Below are 18,836 nucleotides of genomic sequence, written 5' to 3' on the forward strand. Positions count from 1 at the left end.
GTGGAATATAGGTCAAAACTTGATGTAAATCATTGTTAAATATATTTTCACATTTCATGGATATATGTATGTATGTATGTATGTATGTATGTATGTATGTATGTATGTACGTGTGTGTGTGTGTGTGGTTTCTGTGTGTGTGTGTCTTTAAATCATGTGTTACATCTCCTAAAAGTGTAAAGCAACGTTTTCACTGTCAATCAAGTAGGTTCGAGACAGAGAGTGCACAAAATCACATTTTACTCACATTATTTACTGTTGATCGTATTGAAGACATATGCGTCAAATATCCTCATGGTATCTTCATAAATGAAAACATAGAGGAAGTATTGGTTGTGCTGTATGTCACGAATTGCGCTGAAACAGTGATTTCGTTGCAGAAGCAAACCTTCACTTAACTGCTGTTTTATCAAAATTCAGATATAAATTCAATGAAGATAAAATAAAAATTGTTTTCAGCAATACTGGAATGTTGAGAGAGAGAGAGAGAGAGAGAGAGAGAGAGAGAGAGAGAGAGAGAGAGAGAGAAAGAGCAGGCAGTATGGTATTTTAGAGGTTAGTTGACTTAATGTGTCTCACTACATCAATGAAAGAGTTTACGTTGTACCCTAAAACTGGTATGTATTATAGCCAAATATACATGGACTTTCCAGTTTCCAAAATATGTTGAATTAGTTTTCAGATCTCTGCGAAAGCTTGGCTGTTTTAGAAGTTAATTATTTTTGAAACTCCATAGCATGGTTCAACCAAATATGTGATGCGGTTCAATGTCTAGGTCTACGAATATCCAGAAAGAAATAGAAAAAGTACAATACAAGTTTTGTCAACAGTTCCTTAATCTCTCTCCCTCTACGTATAATATCTGTGCATATGGAAAGTGTGTCACATATCCTATAGTGGTTATCTATTAGACACGAATTTATCAAAACAGGTACTCCTGTTATTGTTTGCTGGTGTTCAAGCTTATGGATGACAATAATCGTATTACATGGGTAATACACTTGAAAAATAATTAGATCCATATGGATTTGGTTTTGTATAGATTGTGCAAAGATTTTGGAAACCTAGCATTGTTCTTTAAGATATTTTAAAAAGGAGTTTAAGATTACATGTTGCTAAAATAGTATAATGAAGGTATGGGTTTAACACGACGAAGTTACACATGTCTGAGATTTCTGTTAAATCTTGAAAGTGTTTTATCTATCGGCCTTCCATTAAAACGTTAGCAACACAGTTTTCGGTTTCAATGTTCTAGTCATGATTTAGCGATAGGGGCATGTTGACATAATGGTTTGGATATATTTATTCACACTGTGAAAATGACGCATTTACAAAATGCAGAAAATGAGCGTCGATTTCATTCAGTATGCAATGCACATTAGGATCTCATAAAGAAGCATTTTAGTAAAAGAGTAACAATACTAGGTTTTTCATGCATTTTGTTTATTTACATCGACTAGTGCAGCTACGTGTGCATACATTCATGTTATTAAGTTTTAGCCTGATGGTCTCTTCCAACGTTATATTACGCTGGTTTTATGTCTATTATGGGTAGGTAACCTGAAACACTTAATGTATTTGATTGTATATGAGGTTCCTCCATAATAACTGTATTATATTGACATTAATGATGAACATCAAGCGAATTTAAACTGCACTAAGTGTAATGCTCACTGGAACACATAGACATAAAAAAGATGAAAGACGCAATCAATTTTATGTACTCTTTTATTTAATTATTACTTAGCATAGCAAGTATTATAATCAAAGCAAATCGGATTTTCCGATTGGCATGAGTGTCAGAAAAGAAACCATCCCTGCGAAAACCTTAGATTTAGAAATATGACATTCGTTATACTATCAACTTTTTCTTTTCGCTTTGATTGAAGCATAAATACGTAGAAGACCATTGGTTTATAATTTTTGGATAAAGACGACATTAATGTGTAGAGGACCGATGATATATAATTTTTAATAAACAACAACAATTGTATGCCAACATGTAACTAGTATTTTACAAAAGGCGTAAGTAATCAATCAGAGCTCTTCCAAAGTAAACGAGTAAAACAAACTTATAGAAGACAGAAAGATATATATCTCGACGCGCATGGATTTGTTCCTTTTGTGAATAACTCGATCAAGACTATTTTGAAAGACACGACTGAAATCTATTGTAACATAGGCTGAAAGCATGTATCCAAAGCAAAACTTGTGACGAATTTCCTGTCACTGTTTTCCAATATGTATCAAATCATTTATCAGCATAGTGGTACCGTTATATTGTGTTATAACCGAGTTTTTTTTACCAGATTCAGAATCGTCATAAGTCCACCTGGAATAAGTTATGTCCGACAAACATGTACTGTTTTGCATCGTATGCTGGACTCTATTTAAATGCGCAGGTGAGAAAGTTTTTATTTATATTTAGCACCCCACCCCCATATCACATACTATGCAACTGATATGTTAATATGTTTGCCATCTAAGATGAGTATGGCATTATAACTACATGAATTGGTTGGATGAGATGATTTAGATTATTTTTTGGGATCCGTGTGTGCGTTAAAGTGCGTATATATGTGTTGTTGTTGTTGTTGTTCTTGTGGGGTTTAACGCCATTGTTCAGCACACGATATGCTATGCATGGCGAGGCTAGTACTAATGGTGGAGGAATAACCCGTTAAAACCCCGGGAAGAACCACCGGCAAGCTATCTTACATACCGGCATTGGCCGAATCCTAGACTCGAATCCACGCAGACAGAGGTGAGATGGCAGTAATCCGTAACGGAGAGCGCTTTGACCACTCGGCCACTCGGGGCCCCTACACACACACACACACACACACACACTCACACTCACACACATATATGTGTGTGATGTGATGTGATTTTGATTTTTAACGTAGCTTTAACGATCTTTCAATCATATCGCTACGATGTCTGTAATGTGGCAGTTTATAGTGATGTCTAGCACTGGGGCATCATGCCGCAGACGTGAGTTTCCACCCAGCCACATTATCTAGACACCAGGTCGACCAGTCCTAATACTAACCTCTTAATGCTGAACGCCAAGCGAGGCAGCTGTTAGTACCGTGTTTGTACTTTGGCATGACTCGGCCGGGGATCGAACCCACGACCTCCCGCATCCGAGGCGGAGGCTCTAACCACTAGGCCACCTGAGCGGTATGTATGTATGTATGTATGTATGTATGTATGTATGTTCCATATGGGGTCGTGTGTGCAGGCAAGGCGTTGGGTGCCATTTACTTGCAGATCTGGGTTCGAATCTCAGTAGAGTACGAATTAAAAATTATCTAATCTGTATCATATTATTATTATTAATATTAATAATATATATATATATATATATATATATATATATATATATATATATATATATATATATATATATATATATATATATATATATATATATATATATATAAAGAGAGAGAGAGAGAGAGAGAGAGAGAGACAGACAGAGAGAGAGAGAGACAGACAGAGAGAGAGAAATATTAGTATAAACCTAAATGTGATTACAATGATTTTTTAATTTGTAGAAGGAGCATGCACATTTCCTAGCGAATTCCAAAACACCAAATGGTACGATAGCAACAAGGGCACCATCACTTTCAACTCATCAATGTTGTCTGGATGGACATTCACTACGACAGGAAGCACACTATCGACCTGGAACTGCCTGTCGACAAATTACTACACCTCCGGATATCTGCTCATGAGGTTCGGTATTCTAAATGAAGAAGGTTTTCATGTATACAGTTGATCAATAAGATTACAAAATAATCTATTTATGGCATAAGCTGGAATTATGAAAATATCTACCATGATAGTGCATGCGTGCAAAAGGCGTGCATGTCGTGTGGACTCATGTGGAAAAGAATGTGAGTTCCTATTAATATAATGTGACTGATGAGAGCACGATTTTGTTTAAATTCATTCTGGATATGCTTTGTTACCTGTGACTTTACTTTCATCTATTTCAGTGGTACAACTTCACTTACGATTTTCGGAAAGTCGTATTACAGCTACCTGTGCCTGAAGCTGACCAAAATCACGGAAAACTCGTACTACTATCTTCGCGTCAACGGTGAGACTTTGTTTTAAATGCATTGATGTGTATTACCATCTTACGAAATGCCTCTTCTTGTACGAAAATATGATAGGCAAATTCAGATCTATAATAATTTAATTGGAATATCCATTCTTGCGCAGCAGAACCGTATTTCTTTAAAACAAAAAAACTATGACCAATGGAAAGCCTATCATTTTGCGTGAGGTATGAAACATTAAACAATTTTACTGCATCTATGTAAGTTGGAGGGTCCATGTCACTTAAACGGAACTGAAATACAGCAAAATGTTTTAATTTAATGAACATAACTTTGACAAGGCTATAACCGTTTCTGCTTTGACAATATTCCTTCATTTCTTGTATATTTTGTGATGTCACTTTAGCATAATAATTGCGAACATAAAATGTCACAACTCTAAATTTGGCCGGATAACACTTATTGTGCCAGTGAGAGAAGACACTGCTTAAAGCAAACGGTGGAACTAATAACTGACAGTTTTTCAATTCGTTCTTAATTTTGTTTAAATATTTCCATAGCAACTAAAAGTATGAAATCTTACAGTTTGCACAAGGTATGAATCTTAAGTTTGCAAAAAGTGGGATAACTTTCACAGTTTGCATCAGGTAGGATAAGCTTAAATGTTTGAAATATGTATAGGATTCATGAACCTAGACTATCTATTCAGTTATGTTAATTGTTATATTACTAAGACATGACAGAAAAGAGTATTTTTCTCGTTGGCTATAGCTAATGACAAGGGAGAAAATATTTTAGATCGATTGTCAATAAAGATCCGTTTTCACCTTTTTTCTCGTATCCTTGTGAAGTATTGCGTGTTGTTCATACAACAATGCGGACAAACAAAATAAGTACAATTTATGAGTTGATCGGATGCTCTAATAATCAGATTAAAGACCATAATGCAGTAGGTTTTCTTTTTATAAAGAAGTCAGTCTCATATAACGAAATATGGAATTTTACGAAGTTCATTGAGTGGTTCACTGCTTATGTTTTACATAATATTTTAACCCGGTTATAAAGCGATTTGAATATAATGATATGATTTATATGGATCCGCTATTTCGCGTTACATTAATAAGTTATTGGAGATGAATGCTAAAGTTCTCATCTACTGACTTACTTCTTTCATCTAATCAAAAGTGATACTTCAGCAAATATAAAGGACATTAAACTGAAATATAGATTGTGCCGTTCGATTTACAAATATTTATATAAAGAAAATATTTATATATCCTTTTTAGAAATGCTTACGAATACGCATATCATCAAATCTTCCAAAAGCAAACAACGGATACAGTTTGCGATTGGAAGTTAAAATCTACGACTGACACAAAAAAACACACAAAAAACGAGTCTGATATATTCATTCATTTTTTTTTTACAGCCGAACAAAGTACAGCTAATAACGAGAGAGTCTATGTATCTCTTGCATCAAACGAGACAAGTTTCAGCACCATTTGTGATGTGGGAAACATAGAACCCTCTTCACAGTTTCACGTCCTAATCAAAAACAGTATGAAATTTATATTCAGTCTATTAAGTGTATGCATTAAACAAACCTAGAAATTTATCGTACGAAGGATGGGGTTGGTTTAGAATAGTTTGCTGGTACAAAATGTCATCATTTTATTACGATCGGTGTTGAAAAGGGGATATAAAAAAACGTGATATAATTCATTTGTAGTTTACTATAATAATGTGAAAATATATATGTTCAATATATCAAACAGTTTAAATTATCCAATTATGGACTTTTTAAGAACACAGTAACTATTTGGTTGTTACACTGTTGCAAAAAAAGTTTAAAAGACTAAGTGAAACCGCTCTGATGTTCTCATGCAACAGACAGACCGTTAATTACTTTCAAAATGTTTTGAGGCATATACACTTTGAAGGTATTACTGTAACTGAAACTACAAGCTAACACTCTTATTATTGCAGGCAGCAATGTCAATGACACCAAGCAGACGTGCCCGACTGCCATACTTGGAAATTTCGATTACGTATACAATGATTCGGCAACCAAGACTCTGTCATGTAACTCTTCGACTGACCAGTGGGTAGTCTGTAATGACCGCCAGACTATGACATTTAATTATAGTACGTGTACTAAAACAATGGCATATTCACGTAAGTCAAAAGTGATCCTCTTCTTTATTTTGTTTCATTAAGCTCTGCATTCTACTAGAATATGATGATATTGATTTTCATGTGTGTGTGTGTGTGTGTATGTGTGTGTCTTAAGGTACAGAATATCCACAGCTTGATATGTGATCGAAAATGTTTGAAGTTACTGAGGCAACGGCCTGTTTTCCTAAGGTCAACATACAATTTTAAGAAAATGTACATGGTTTACACTGTACACAAAGCCCAAAAGAAAAATTAAAAAGCGAAAAAAAAGGATTATTAGTATTAGCCTATTATGGCACCTCGTCATAGTAGTTGTATTATCGTTTTATGGGACCTCAGCACAATATGGATATATAGTGCCAAGACAAGATATATGTGTGTGTATGTGTGATTTGGATTTTTAACGTTGCTCTATCAATTTTTCAGTCATATCGCTACGATGCCTGCAGTGTGGCAGTTTATAGTGATGTCTAGCACTGGGGCATCATGCCGCAGACATGTAGCATGATGTCCCACCCAGTCACATTATCCTGACACAGGGCTGACCAGTCCTAACACTAACCTCTTAATGCTGAGCGCCAAGCGAGGCAGCTGTTAGTACCATTTTTGTAAGTCTTTTATATGACTCGGCTGGGGATCGAACCCACGACCTCCCGCATCCGAGGCAGACACTCTAACCGCTAGGCCACCAGAGCGGTCCCCAGAAAAGTTACAATTATCAAAATATATAAAATGAAGAATTGCACAAAAACTTTAGGAAAGACAAACCCTTCCAAGTAATTGTAAAGATGAAGGACATCAAGGTACAATATAAAACGAATAACGCTAAAATTCTATTAAATGCTTTAAAAATAAAAGAATGGTAAAATCCAAAGGTCTTAAAACATATGGTCAAAAAATGATATGTAAACCACGTTCTCTCAGAAAAGTAAAGATTTTCTCGTGTTAAACATTCATAAAACAGTATCTTCATTTAGCGTACACCAATTTATTCCGTCTCAACGGTTTAATACAAAAATAAAATGTAAAATATTATAGTATATGTTTCTAAATAGATAACACGATTTCTGTGACTTGATGACACTGCTGAGAGTAACTACCACAAATTGATAGTTTGTTGTACAGGAATTTTAATTATTTGTTTTGCAGAAGGCGGCTTTGTCTGGTGTGTACACTCTGTGGTTGGTACATACACGTATCTGGTGGTTTTTAACAATGACTCGACATCTGTCATCGACAGCGCCAACTACTATAGATTCACCTGTTTTGTAAGTACAAACTACCATATTGCGGTGATTTATTTTTCTCTTGTATATCCGTACTTACCTCTATGTACAACCTACCGTACAAGGATGATTTCTTTGTCTCTTGTCTACAAGTACTGAAAATAAATGTTTATTACACACTAAACATTGCATCAAGCATACTACGGAACTTACCCTCATAATATTGCATATAACGATATATGGCGCCGTTCATCGTAGAAATCCATTTCTTACCTCATATAATATATCATTCGATAAAAGAGTATTTGGGTATACAAACAATATTATGGGAGCCACTTAGACAGCGTTATATTCAGAGTTTACTCTTGTGACATGACTTTAGTAGCAAAACGGTCGAACGATGCAGGGAGAGTGTAAATTTTAAATAAAGTATCCGATAGAATAAAACATGCTGGACTGAGGGAGTAATTTCATTAATTGAAAAAGCGCTACATTATTTATTGTAGGCTAGCCTGTGAATTATTTTGAGTTTCCAAGAGAAATATTTCTTTATAATTCACTAGATTGAATTCCCCCCAAAAATTTTCATTAGGGGTTGTTACTGGCTTGATCTAGTGGTAAGCATGCTCACTTAGTCGAATCCAACATACCTATCCGACCTCACCCATGTGTACACACCAGCAAGATACTTACGTTCCTCTTCTGACAATCGTATACTCATTATTCCCACTATGAAAACAAAGTCATATGGACAGCGTTCTTTTGTATACCAGGGCCCAGCAACGTGGAATGAATTGTCCACTGAATTTAGACACAAAGACACAGTGATCACATTCAAGAGGGCTCTCAAAACTCACTTATTTCGACTGCAAGAAAAAACTTAAAGACCTAATAATGTTTCCTAACTTACATATTCTCAGCACGTTTTTTTTTAATGTCTTCTAATTTCACAGTGTTTGTTTTTGGAATCATATCATTATATGTTTTTTATCTTATAGGTGTTGTCTAATGTTGTAAAGCGCTTAGAGCTTCTAAAGATTAGGCGCTACACAAAGTCATCATTATTATTATTAATATTATTACTTATCACGCATGAGTACCAGGTTCAAGTCCGACCATATGTTCTTTTTTAATAGGAGTGTTTTACAATAAGAATAAACATTAATTTCTACGCAAATATACACGTAATACAGCTTAACACAAACGATGAACGGCTCATACTATCAGGCGGAAAATCTGCAACTTTACACTGTTATGCATTTTGCCAGCCAATGTCAATACGGTTGAGCATAAAATTGAAACAAAATTGCTTGTCTCGAGTGATTTACGGATATATTCCATATCCCTGAACTATTTCGGATATTCACCCGGTATAAACAAATTGCCTCTATATCTTTTAATAAAATCTGTTGGCGTTAATACCAAAAAGCACATTTTGCACTGATTACTTTTGAAAATATTAATTTACCCTAGCACGGTTCGTGTTCTAATGCATTTTTAGCGAAGATAAAAACATTAACAGGAATGACAAGAACGTACATGTGCACGACAAAGCAGATGTAATCAATGACCTAATGTTGTAAATTTAGCGAGAACAGTCAAGTCGGTTAATATATTGTCTTTTGTAGAGGACATATGAGAGAAACTGAAAAGTAAAAGCAAGAATATATAGAATAGGAGTAACACGTCTTGAATGTCTTGTATTAAATAAATTATGTAACAAATGGATGGGGGCTTCTGCAAAAGAAGTTGAAATTAATAATAAAGTGCTTTGCAGCTGCACGGAATGAGTGTATGGATGAGCATGACTAATGTAGATTTTAATATCACATGTAAGGCGAATATACAAATTACCTCGTAAGATAAATAGTTGTACAAAATCCTGTCTCGTTTAGGTGGTGTCTGATACCAGCACAAGTGCCTCCATGGTGTACGGAAGTTGCAAAAAAGGGCAAACACCTTACACATACGCACAGGACAGCGTTTCTGGAAGCAATATTGGGGCTCTTTTAACGTTGAAATCATATGGTATGGAAAATTATTTCAATAGTTTGAGTGTATCTTTCGCTCTGAAAAAAATTAGATATAAGAATTTAGTTAAGTTGTCTAATCAGTTTTGTGTTGAGTTAGTTCGAAATTCTTATTGTATTCCGCGGTTGCAAATTAAACATTCAGTAAAAAGAGCATTTATTTAGGTTAGATAGGACATACTTCATTCAACATGTTATAAATAATTTCAGTCTTCTACATATGCTGAGCAGTATTGAATTTATTTCCATGAGAAAGAGATGGAAAAGAAGAGAATTTCATAGTAGAAAAGTAATCTGTAATTCTTTTCTTTTTTGCAGTTACCTGTCGTAAGTATAATATTTGTTCGTTTATAAAATAAAGTGTGCCCTTTGCAGCAAATTCTTGAACATATATCCATTTAGAGTTAAATGTAAACCTCTTACAATAACCTATTTGATGGACGAAGTTTACCAGTTGTCACTGTTCGTAAAGAACAGCGATTTTATTTCCAGTCACGACAGTTTTGTGCAATCAAATACTTTCTCATAACTGTATAGTGCAGTCTCGAAAACAACTTTGCACGTAAAAAATTAAAAAAATAAACTTTAGACATATATAAAAAAAATAATACCATCATACAAAATAAGGACACACCCCAAGAAAAACAATGTAAACATGGTTAAAAAAAACAAAACATGTACATTGTTCATCATGTATATTTCACCGTTTTCAGCAATTCTCAGTAGCAGCACAAGCAGTGACAGTAAAATTGGTGCAATCGTTGGAGGTGTCATTGGTGGCATCGTCGCCATTGCCTTGATTGTCCTAATCCTGATATTCCTCTATAAGAAAAAGAGACTATGCTTTGGGAAACCTCCATACACAGTGGTGGAGAGAAATGGGAATAAGTCAGCGGATACGGAAGACAAAATAGAACTCATAACTGGTAAGCATATTTTCAGCATTGGAAGTAAATATAAAGCTTTGTCACTGCGGAAAAATGTTTACAGTGTTTTATATTCCAAGGATGGATTGGAGGCGGAGCAAATGGATCAGTTGTTTGAAGTCCCCGCAACGAAGTAAAACAGCTTTCTTTGTTTTTCGGTGTGGGGGAGCGCCGTATTGTCTCCTGCCACCTCAGTCCAGCCCAGGGTATTTCAATGACCTACATGTTTTTCTAATTTCTGTATGTTTGTACGAAACGTATCAAATAGAGCTGGTGCCTTAATCACCCGTGCCACTCTAAACCAAGGCCTGTCCTCGTTCACGCTATCTTCACAGCGTCCTTCAGTCGCTCAGTCTAACTACCAATAACGTATTTTATGAAGTTTGTTTACTTCTCCCCTTCTCTTAAACATGGAAGCAGTCTGTAAACCGAAAGAACAACAGTCCTGAACAGATGACCATTAGTCCTAGTATTTTACATATCCTAAGATTAAATAAAAGACAGTAGAGGTACGAATATTTTTCCATTGTCATTCCTTTGTCTCTATACTTTCTTGTAGAGTCATGAGAATAGTACGCGTATCGTCTACGAAAATTCAATGTCATATATAACATGTGTGATGAACGTAATTCTGTTTCAGAAACAAATGAAGAAGAATTGAAGCCAGAAAAAGATGAAGAAGATGTGAAGCCTGAAAGAAATGAAGAAGAAAGGGCTGAAGAACGTATAATACAAAGAGTAGAGAAGGTTGAACCAGTCTCTCATGGAGACAAACTTTTAACTATTTTAGAAAAAGACGATGATATTCCTCTTCCTAGTGATAGGGAAAAAGTTCATGCTATATTGAACATTGAAAACAAACGAGAGGAAGAAAAGCCAATGATGGAGAAAAATGGAGATGTTGTTTTCAAAGCCGCTCAGCAAAAGCCAAACAAAAAGGGTAAGAAAAAGAAAAAGAAAAAGAAAACAAAGTTAACAATTAGTAGGATGGGGACTAGCCTTGGGAAAGCCTCAAAAGAAGAAATAGAAAGCGAAGATCTGGATTTTCAAGACATAGAAGAAATTTCTTATAATTGCAGCGATGATCTTGAAGGCAGTGACGAGGAATTGAAAGCTTTACAGCGAGAAAGCACTGTCGAAAGCATTACATACAAAAGCCCAATTAACGAGAAAGTAAGTAAAGGAAATAGAAATGACAAAACTGGTACTAATTCCAAAATGAGTTTAAACAGAGAGGATAGTCAACAGATAGACAGCGTCAAGGCCAATGCAAAAGCTGTCAGTAGAAAGAAGACTACATTAAAACGGTCAGGATCTGTTTCAAGTAGAGCAAGCCTGTTTTCAATAGCTAAACTCAAAAAGGCTGGAAAGGGTAAGAAAAAGAGATTAAAAGTAGCATGGGCTAAAGATTTAGAAAGCACTGTTGATGATAATGACGTAGAAAATGTCGAGACGTCGGAAGTTGAAGTCATGGAGGATGACAGTGTCGATAAAAATAACGTTACAAATGCTGATACCCATGGATCACAAAACGTCAATTCGGTCTCTGAACCCATCGTTTTCAGTGGGAACAAAAGAAAAAGGGGGCTCAAATCTGGGTCGGTCGCACCAAGTACTGGAAAACATTCTCCTGGAAACAAATTAGCTAAGAAGAAAAAGAAAGCAAAATCCAAGTCAAAGTATATAATAACTTCCAAATTGAAAGGAAAAGGATCCAGAAATGTAACACCAGCTGACATCGATTATAAAGAAGGTTCGAAAATGATTGAACGTAAGAGTAGGGTTACATTTGAAGATGAAAAAGTGCTCATACCGATTGAGCCTGTCACACAGATAGAAAAGGAGAATTCTAAACTTAGTGCAACTTTCCTAGAATTATTACTAAATGATAAAGATTTCATAGAAAACAAATATTCGGCTGGATTATCTCTAGCTGAAAGAGAATCCAAGATGATTGACGAGGGCTACATAACACCATCTCTTGTCGAGAGAGAGGTCACTCTGAGCAGGGCGCCAACATCTACTTCTATGAAAGGGAGCCCTAAGTTGTCGCTCGGAGAAAGGCGTCCGACAGTTATCAGGCTCAGTAGTGCAAAGTCACGTGGTATTGAAACAGAAACACCTACCGACCATGCAGATACACCTGTGGCGAAACCAGGGAGATCAGTTGGTGATACTTCAAATAAAACGGAATCCATAAATGCATCGCCAAAACATAATGATGATGAATCTGTGGCTGATACACCAGTATAATACGGCACTCAATCTGGAAAACTAAAACTTCGGAGTAAAAGTAAAATGTTGAACAAGTAGAAGCAGAAAAGCACAACCTTGTATTTCCATGCTTCCATGGTTGCATAAAGTGTTCGAACAAGATGTCTTAACGAAACTCAGTGCACGTATGACCAAAATAGTTCAACCGAATATTGTAAAATAGGCTTTTTCCTCCTCGAAATCAAGTCCTATATATTTAAAAAGAACTTATAAGGAAACTTTTTAACTTCCGATATGTCAGTGTATTTTTGAAACCAGACTTTATTTCGCATCAAGCTTTTAGAATGTATGATAGAGGTATTATTGTTTCGGTTTTCTTCCCAACCTGATTTTGCATGCATGGTTATTGATAAATATATCGGATTATAAAGTTGATGATGGAAATAAAGTTGCAGTAAATAGTGTGCTAGTAGCTCTATATTTAAATGCAGTATGTTCGTCTTTCGATGCATGATATCAATCGTCCTGAGTGAGAAATTCCACAAAGAATGAATACTTGTATCAGAATGCATTGCAGTATGAGAGAAAATGTAAGGATCAACAAAATTATGAATGCAAAACCGGTGATTATTAATTGTTTTGAAACTTGTCGGTGAAAGGGTATTTAACATTGCGAAAGAGTATTCTACACTTTTGAGAGAGGACGAATTTAAACACATATGCATCTAAAATTGATTGATAAAACAATTTATCTTCATCATTGAGGTATAGAGAGAATGTAATATGGTATGTCGAAGTTTTGAAGCTGATGTTGGTGTTTTTCTTTCTATGTGTTTTGTTATCTGTTTAAATTTAATGAGGTAAAAGCGTTCGATGTGTTGTGATCTTTTCCCAGCTTAATTGCTTTGAAACACATGTTTATACTTATAGTTATGAATGAATATATTTCAAAATAGAAGAGTGAAAATCTTCATCAGGTTTTCAATATATTGTGTCTGTTTTTGATTTTGTTGTTATATGTTTAATACATACGGTTATATCTTGATTTATTGTTATTAAAATATGGATATCCGTAAACTATTGAAAAATATATTATTTATTTAATTCTGAATTGGTCTCCTTGGACGATTTGTACGAAGAATGCACTTTTAATTTCATCTTAAAATATACTTTGCTTTTTGCTGGCTTTTCTTCGTGGTATATCTTACATTATTATACGTTCTTTTAGTATCTGCATTCATAAAATCTGAGTGAATACATAAATTCTGATATAAGATCCATGTGCCTACAAGCTGGACTAATTTCTCTTATAATGCCCATAAATAAACGAAAGTGCTAAACGTATTCAGTAGACCACAGGTTTCTAGCGCGCACGTGACAGCACAAATTTATATTTAATTTTTCTCGAAATCTCGTCGATACCGGTTCTTAAAGTTCTTATCTCTGGTGCTTTTTCTATCACTATGTGAGAAGCACGTGCTAACGAGTTTCAGCAATGTGTTATATATTTAACCGATAAACTTTGGTCTGACATTTTGATGTAAATTGAATGAAATGACGCCTATGATCATTTCAAGTTATTTACACTCAGTGTAATAATAACATACGATGCGTATACAAATCAATTCAGAATAAAATGTGCGTGAAGGAGGTACATTAATTACAGTCAAATTTATATAAGCGTATTAGCAAATTGCGAGAGAAACGTTATCAAAAGATTTCGACACCTATTCTTAGTATCTCTCCAATCCGAGTCTGCATGCGATGTTAATGTACTTCTCGTATTTTATGCCACAGTAGCTCTTCTCATGCATTATTAAACAGCAAGCATGATGCCCCAAGACCATAATCACATAAACTTACTGCTTAGTGTGCAAAATGTATTCTTTATTAATGCCAAACATACGAGCATATATCACACAAACTCTGAAATCGTAATTTCGAATTGATTGATTCATCATTAGTTTTCACTTGTTTGTGTGTTTCTGTTTGTTTGGGCGACATTTTTAAAACATTATTAGTTATGTCGTGCTGAGGAAATGTGAGTTAAGTCATTTTCAAATGACACACCGAAGCAGCCCACCCGGGCTGACCTGATCGGGTATGTTAGTTTTCAGGTATGCAATAACAGCATTTTATATTTGTGGCTGTTTGTAATGACGGTTATCTTACTCTAGCTATCACTACGAAATATAAGAGTAATTGATATCACTAATAAATATAAAAGTAATTGATAACACTAATAAATATAAGAGTAATTGATATCACTACAAAATAAAAGTTTAATTTATATCGCTACTAAATATAATAGTAATTGATATCACTAATAAATATAAAAGTAATCGATATCACTACTAAATATATGATTAATTGATATCGCTACTAAATATAAGGGTAATTGATATCACTATTAAATATATGATTAATTGATATCGTTACTAAATATAAGGGGTAATTGATATCACTAATAAATATAAGAATACTTGATATCGCTACAAAATATAAGTGTAATTAATGTCGCTACTAAATATAATAATAATTGATATCACTAATAAATATAAAAGTAATTATTATCACTACTAAATATATGATTAATTGATATCGCTACTAAATATAAGAGTAATTGATATCACTACTAAATGCAAAAGCAACTGATCATAATTAATCGAATGTTAAAAATCGTATGGACTTCTATACTAGCGTATAATGAAGAGTCCATGTCACTTTTTAAAATCTTTACCTTTTTGCAATCCATTTTTCTTCTGAGGTAATGGAAGGGAAGTGTGGTGCAGCTACGACTGTACATCTTTGCTATGATCTACCTATCCTCGTGAAACATCATATTACATACGTTTATACCATCTTAATTCGTAAGGATGGTTTTCAGGTCGTACAGACGGACAGATACGACCATTCACAATATATCAATAAAAGGTCTAACATAACAGCATTTTAAACAACTAAATAGTTTTGATAAGTAACTTTTGTGACATTATTGTGTTTGATGACGTTGAAGTGTCAAATATGAGTGCATCCATTTCGGAATGGACGGGCAGTTTTATCGGTGTATCAGAACAAATATATAGAGAAGTGAACTCTAAGCTTATTTTCTGTATAAGTACAAAGCGTTCAAAACTCCGAATGAGACTCTTTAGTCTTTTAAGAAGTTGCTCATTTTACTATGATAGATAAATTATATAAAGACCACAGTCTAAAACGTTTGCATGTATACATTTTAGATGGCTAAGAAGAGCGAGAGGAGAGTAGACAAAATATATTATATTAGGGTATGACTTAAGTAAGAAAACTATATGAGTAAACATAAATCAGATAATGCAATCTTAGTATCATATCCAGTTGATGATATTGTCGACAGGATTTATTCCATAATTTGACATCAACATTATTCAGCTCTAGAGACAAAACATATTCCATTTATCCTTCTGAGAGAAATCCTATCACTACTTGCATATGGTTGTGAATGCGTGTATCTCTTTGTGTGTCAGTATGCATGAATGTGAAATAAATGATATTCATCATTATATAACGCACATGATGATTAGTATGCATAAATGAGTTTGAATGGTCAGTGATCACGCTTACAAAATATCATTACAGTAATTACTCTTATTTGGATAATTTGTTGTCATCATATAACAGTTTAAAGGTCTCTTAAACCTAGTTACGCGACATATTCATAGAGTCAATTGAGAATGTTATATTTCATCGATATTATGTCCACCATGATCAGTTCTTGTAGGAGGATTTATTTCATATCTCATACTTTAATTTTACTATATATATATATATATATATATATATATATATATATATATATATATATATATATATATATATATATATATACACACACACACATCTATATTCCCTCCAGCTTCCTCCGTGTACTCATTGGTATCCGTATTGCTTAGGTTTCTTGTCCATTGTCATTTGGAACAAAGTCTTCGTCTTCAACACACACACACACACACATACACACACACACAAGCACGCGCTTAATTCCTGACCTCTAATCCGTCCGAGTAGCACCTGACATAGCAAATTCTAGTTAGTTCAAAACATGTTTTCAAGTTAAAGCCTACATATAGGAAGTGAAGATTGCAGTGAAAGAAACAAAGAAAGAAAAAAAAAAAAGAACCCCCATCAGCTTGTATTGGATCTGATGGCTCAATCACACCAACAAAGCATCTCCTGGATCGACCTTGTTCTTTTGCATGTCATCTTCAATAAAAAAATCTTATATATATATATATATATATATATATATATATATATATATATATATATATATATATATATATATATATATATATAATTCCCCCCCCTCTCTCTCTCTCCATATATATATATATATATATATATATATATATATATATATATATATATATATATATATATATATATATATATATATATATATATATATGGAGGGGGGGGAATTCTGGTTAATCATTTACAGATATAATGCTAAATGTCTTCAAGTTGTGAAAGTTATTTGCTACGGAAAGTTTTAATATTTTTGTGAAGAGAAGAAGACCAACAAGACATGTTTCGTTCTATATGTGGTTCGTGATTAAATGGCGTCATTAAGTTTCTTATCGTGTCGCAAGGAAAATGTTAAAGACTGGGACAGGACGGGAGCTCGGACCCAACACACCTCAGTGCTAAACGCGTGCTCAACTATTTAAGCCATTCGAGCAGATGTCTTAGGAGGAATAGTTGCGTGTCCCCGTCAACCGCCATTACAATTTCTCCACTCCGAATGAACGATTTTCAAACTTGAGAGATCTTGTAATGGCTCGTCCCACCGCTTACTGTCTGAACAAACACTGCTTTAGTTTTGTCGTAGCTATAGGTACATTATGTAAAACAAATATTCTGACGACAATGTCTTGGGTAAGAGGTGCGGTTATTGACTTAGTGCTTTGACAACTAGTCCAAATACCTATTGTTTTAACGTTGACTGCACTAAGCTTAAATCACGACGAAGAAATAAGATTATATTAAGGGTAATAACATGAAAGAAGTGAGAATTGTTGACAGTAATATTGCCTTAACACATTTTAAATTGTGCAATAATGAATCTCACTGATTCTAAAAATGGGTTTGGTTTAAGTATACGAGAGAGAGAGAGAGAGAGAGAGAGAGAGAGAGAGAGAGAGAGATGATGATGATGATGATGATGATGATGATGATGACGACGATGTAGTATTTTACAAAGATTACTAAATCATTGTTCAAAGAAAAAAGACAAAGGTTACTCGTAAATAGAGTTTTGTGTGTATTTAATAATTACTATTTCATTATTATGGGATACTGATTAAACACAACACATAAACTACTTCAGGTATCACACTGCGTGTACCTGTCAGTTCTATACCACTTAATTTACTTATATGACGAATATGTATGTATGTATGTATGTATGTATGTATGTGTGTGTGTGTGTGTGTGTGTGTGTGTGTGTGTGTGTGTGCATGTAGGTAGGTAGGTAGGTAGGTAGGTTGTTAGGTAGGTAGGTAGGTATGAATCCATCTATCCATCCACCCACCCACCCACCCACCCATCCATCCATCCATCCATCTATCTATCTATCTATCTATCTATCTATCTATCTATCTATCTATCTATCTACCTGTATGTTTGTCCTTAAATATTTTCATTTTCAGCACATAATTCTGAAACCATCCAAAAGCATTTTAATCAAACCTTCAAACATGGAACAAGTTGTCAAACAAGTTGCGCATATGTTCGTTTTGATACTTAAAATTTTCCACATTTAATAGGTTTAGGTCACCATGGATAAAAGTGTGTATGATAAGTACCATGTCAACTGAGAGTGATAACCAACAGAATAAACATATTACTTTGAGCAGAGGTCTTTACATAAGAGAGAGACAGCGTTAATATTTCTTGTGAATACAAGCTGGCTCTGTGTTAGATCTTTCTTATACACATTTAGAATTTAGAAACCAAGTAAAGTAAACGATCAGCTTTAAAACTGCCCTCACCCCGAAAAACCCACAACATTTAATTAAATGAATATCAAGATCACTTTGTTTCAGTAACAGTTAGGATGACTCAGCCATTATTGGTATTATACTGGTATGGAGTTTCGACTGCAGCAATATGAACATCCATTATGAAACTAGAGCCCTTATAATAATGCAGGAT

General features: G+C 34.4%; 2 protein-coding genes across 2 annotated transcripts; both read left to right on the forward strand.

Moving 5' to 3' along the window:
• The first annotated feature begins 2,230 nt into the window (after positions 1 to 2,230).
• On the forward strand, positions 2,231 to 9,728 carry LOC149796989 (uncharacterized). The gene is made up of 8 exons (XM_089960681.1): positions 2,231 to 2,402; positions 3,561 to 3,741; positions 4,005 to 4,108; positions 5,500 to 5,628; positions 6,057 to 6,245; positions 7,395 to 7,513; positions 9,367 to 9,499; positions 9,712 to 9,728. Exons 1-8 carry the CDS (start codon positions 2,345 to 2,347, stop codon positions 9,726 to 9,728), a joined length of 930 nt encoding a protein of 309 aa, XP_089816807.1. The 5' UTR covers positions 2,231 to 2,344.
• Positions 9,729 to 9,900: 172 nt separating this feature from the next.
• Positions 9,901 to 13,729, forward strand: LOC149796990 (uncharacterized). Its single transcript, XM_089960318.1, has 2 exons — positions 9,901 to 10,427; positions 11,068 to 13,729. The coding sequence occupies exons 1-2, from the start codon at positions 10,157 to 10,159 to the stop codon at positions 12,678 to 12,680; spliced, it is 1,884 nt and encodes a 627-aa protein (XP_089816444.1). The 5' UTR covers positions 9,901 to 10,156; the 3' UTR covers positions 12,681 to 13,729.
• Positions 13,730 to 18,836: the final 5,107 nt, after the last annotated feature.

Source organism: Sinohyriopsis cumingii, chromosome 6 (genome assembly GCF_028554795.1).
Source record: "Sinohyriopsis cumingii isolate HCF-2022 chromosome 6, ASM2855479v2, whole genome shotgun sequence".
Taxonomy (NCBI): Eukaryota; Metazoa; Mollusca; class Bivalvia; order Unionida; family Unionidae; genus Sinohyriopsis; species Sinohyriopsis cumingii.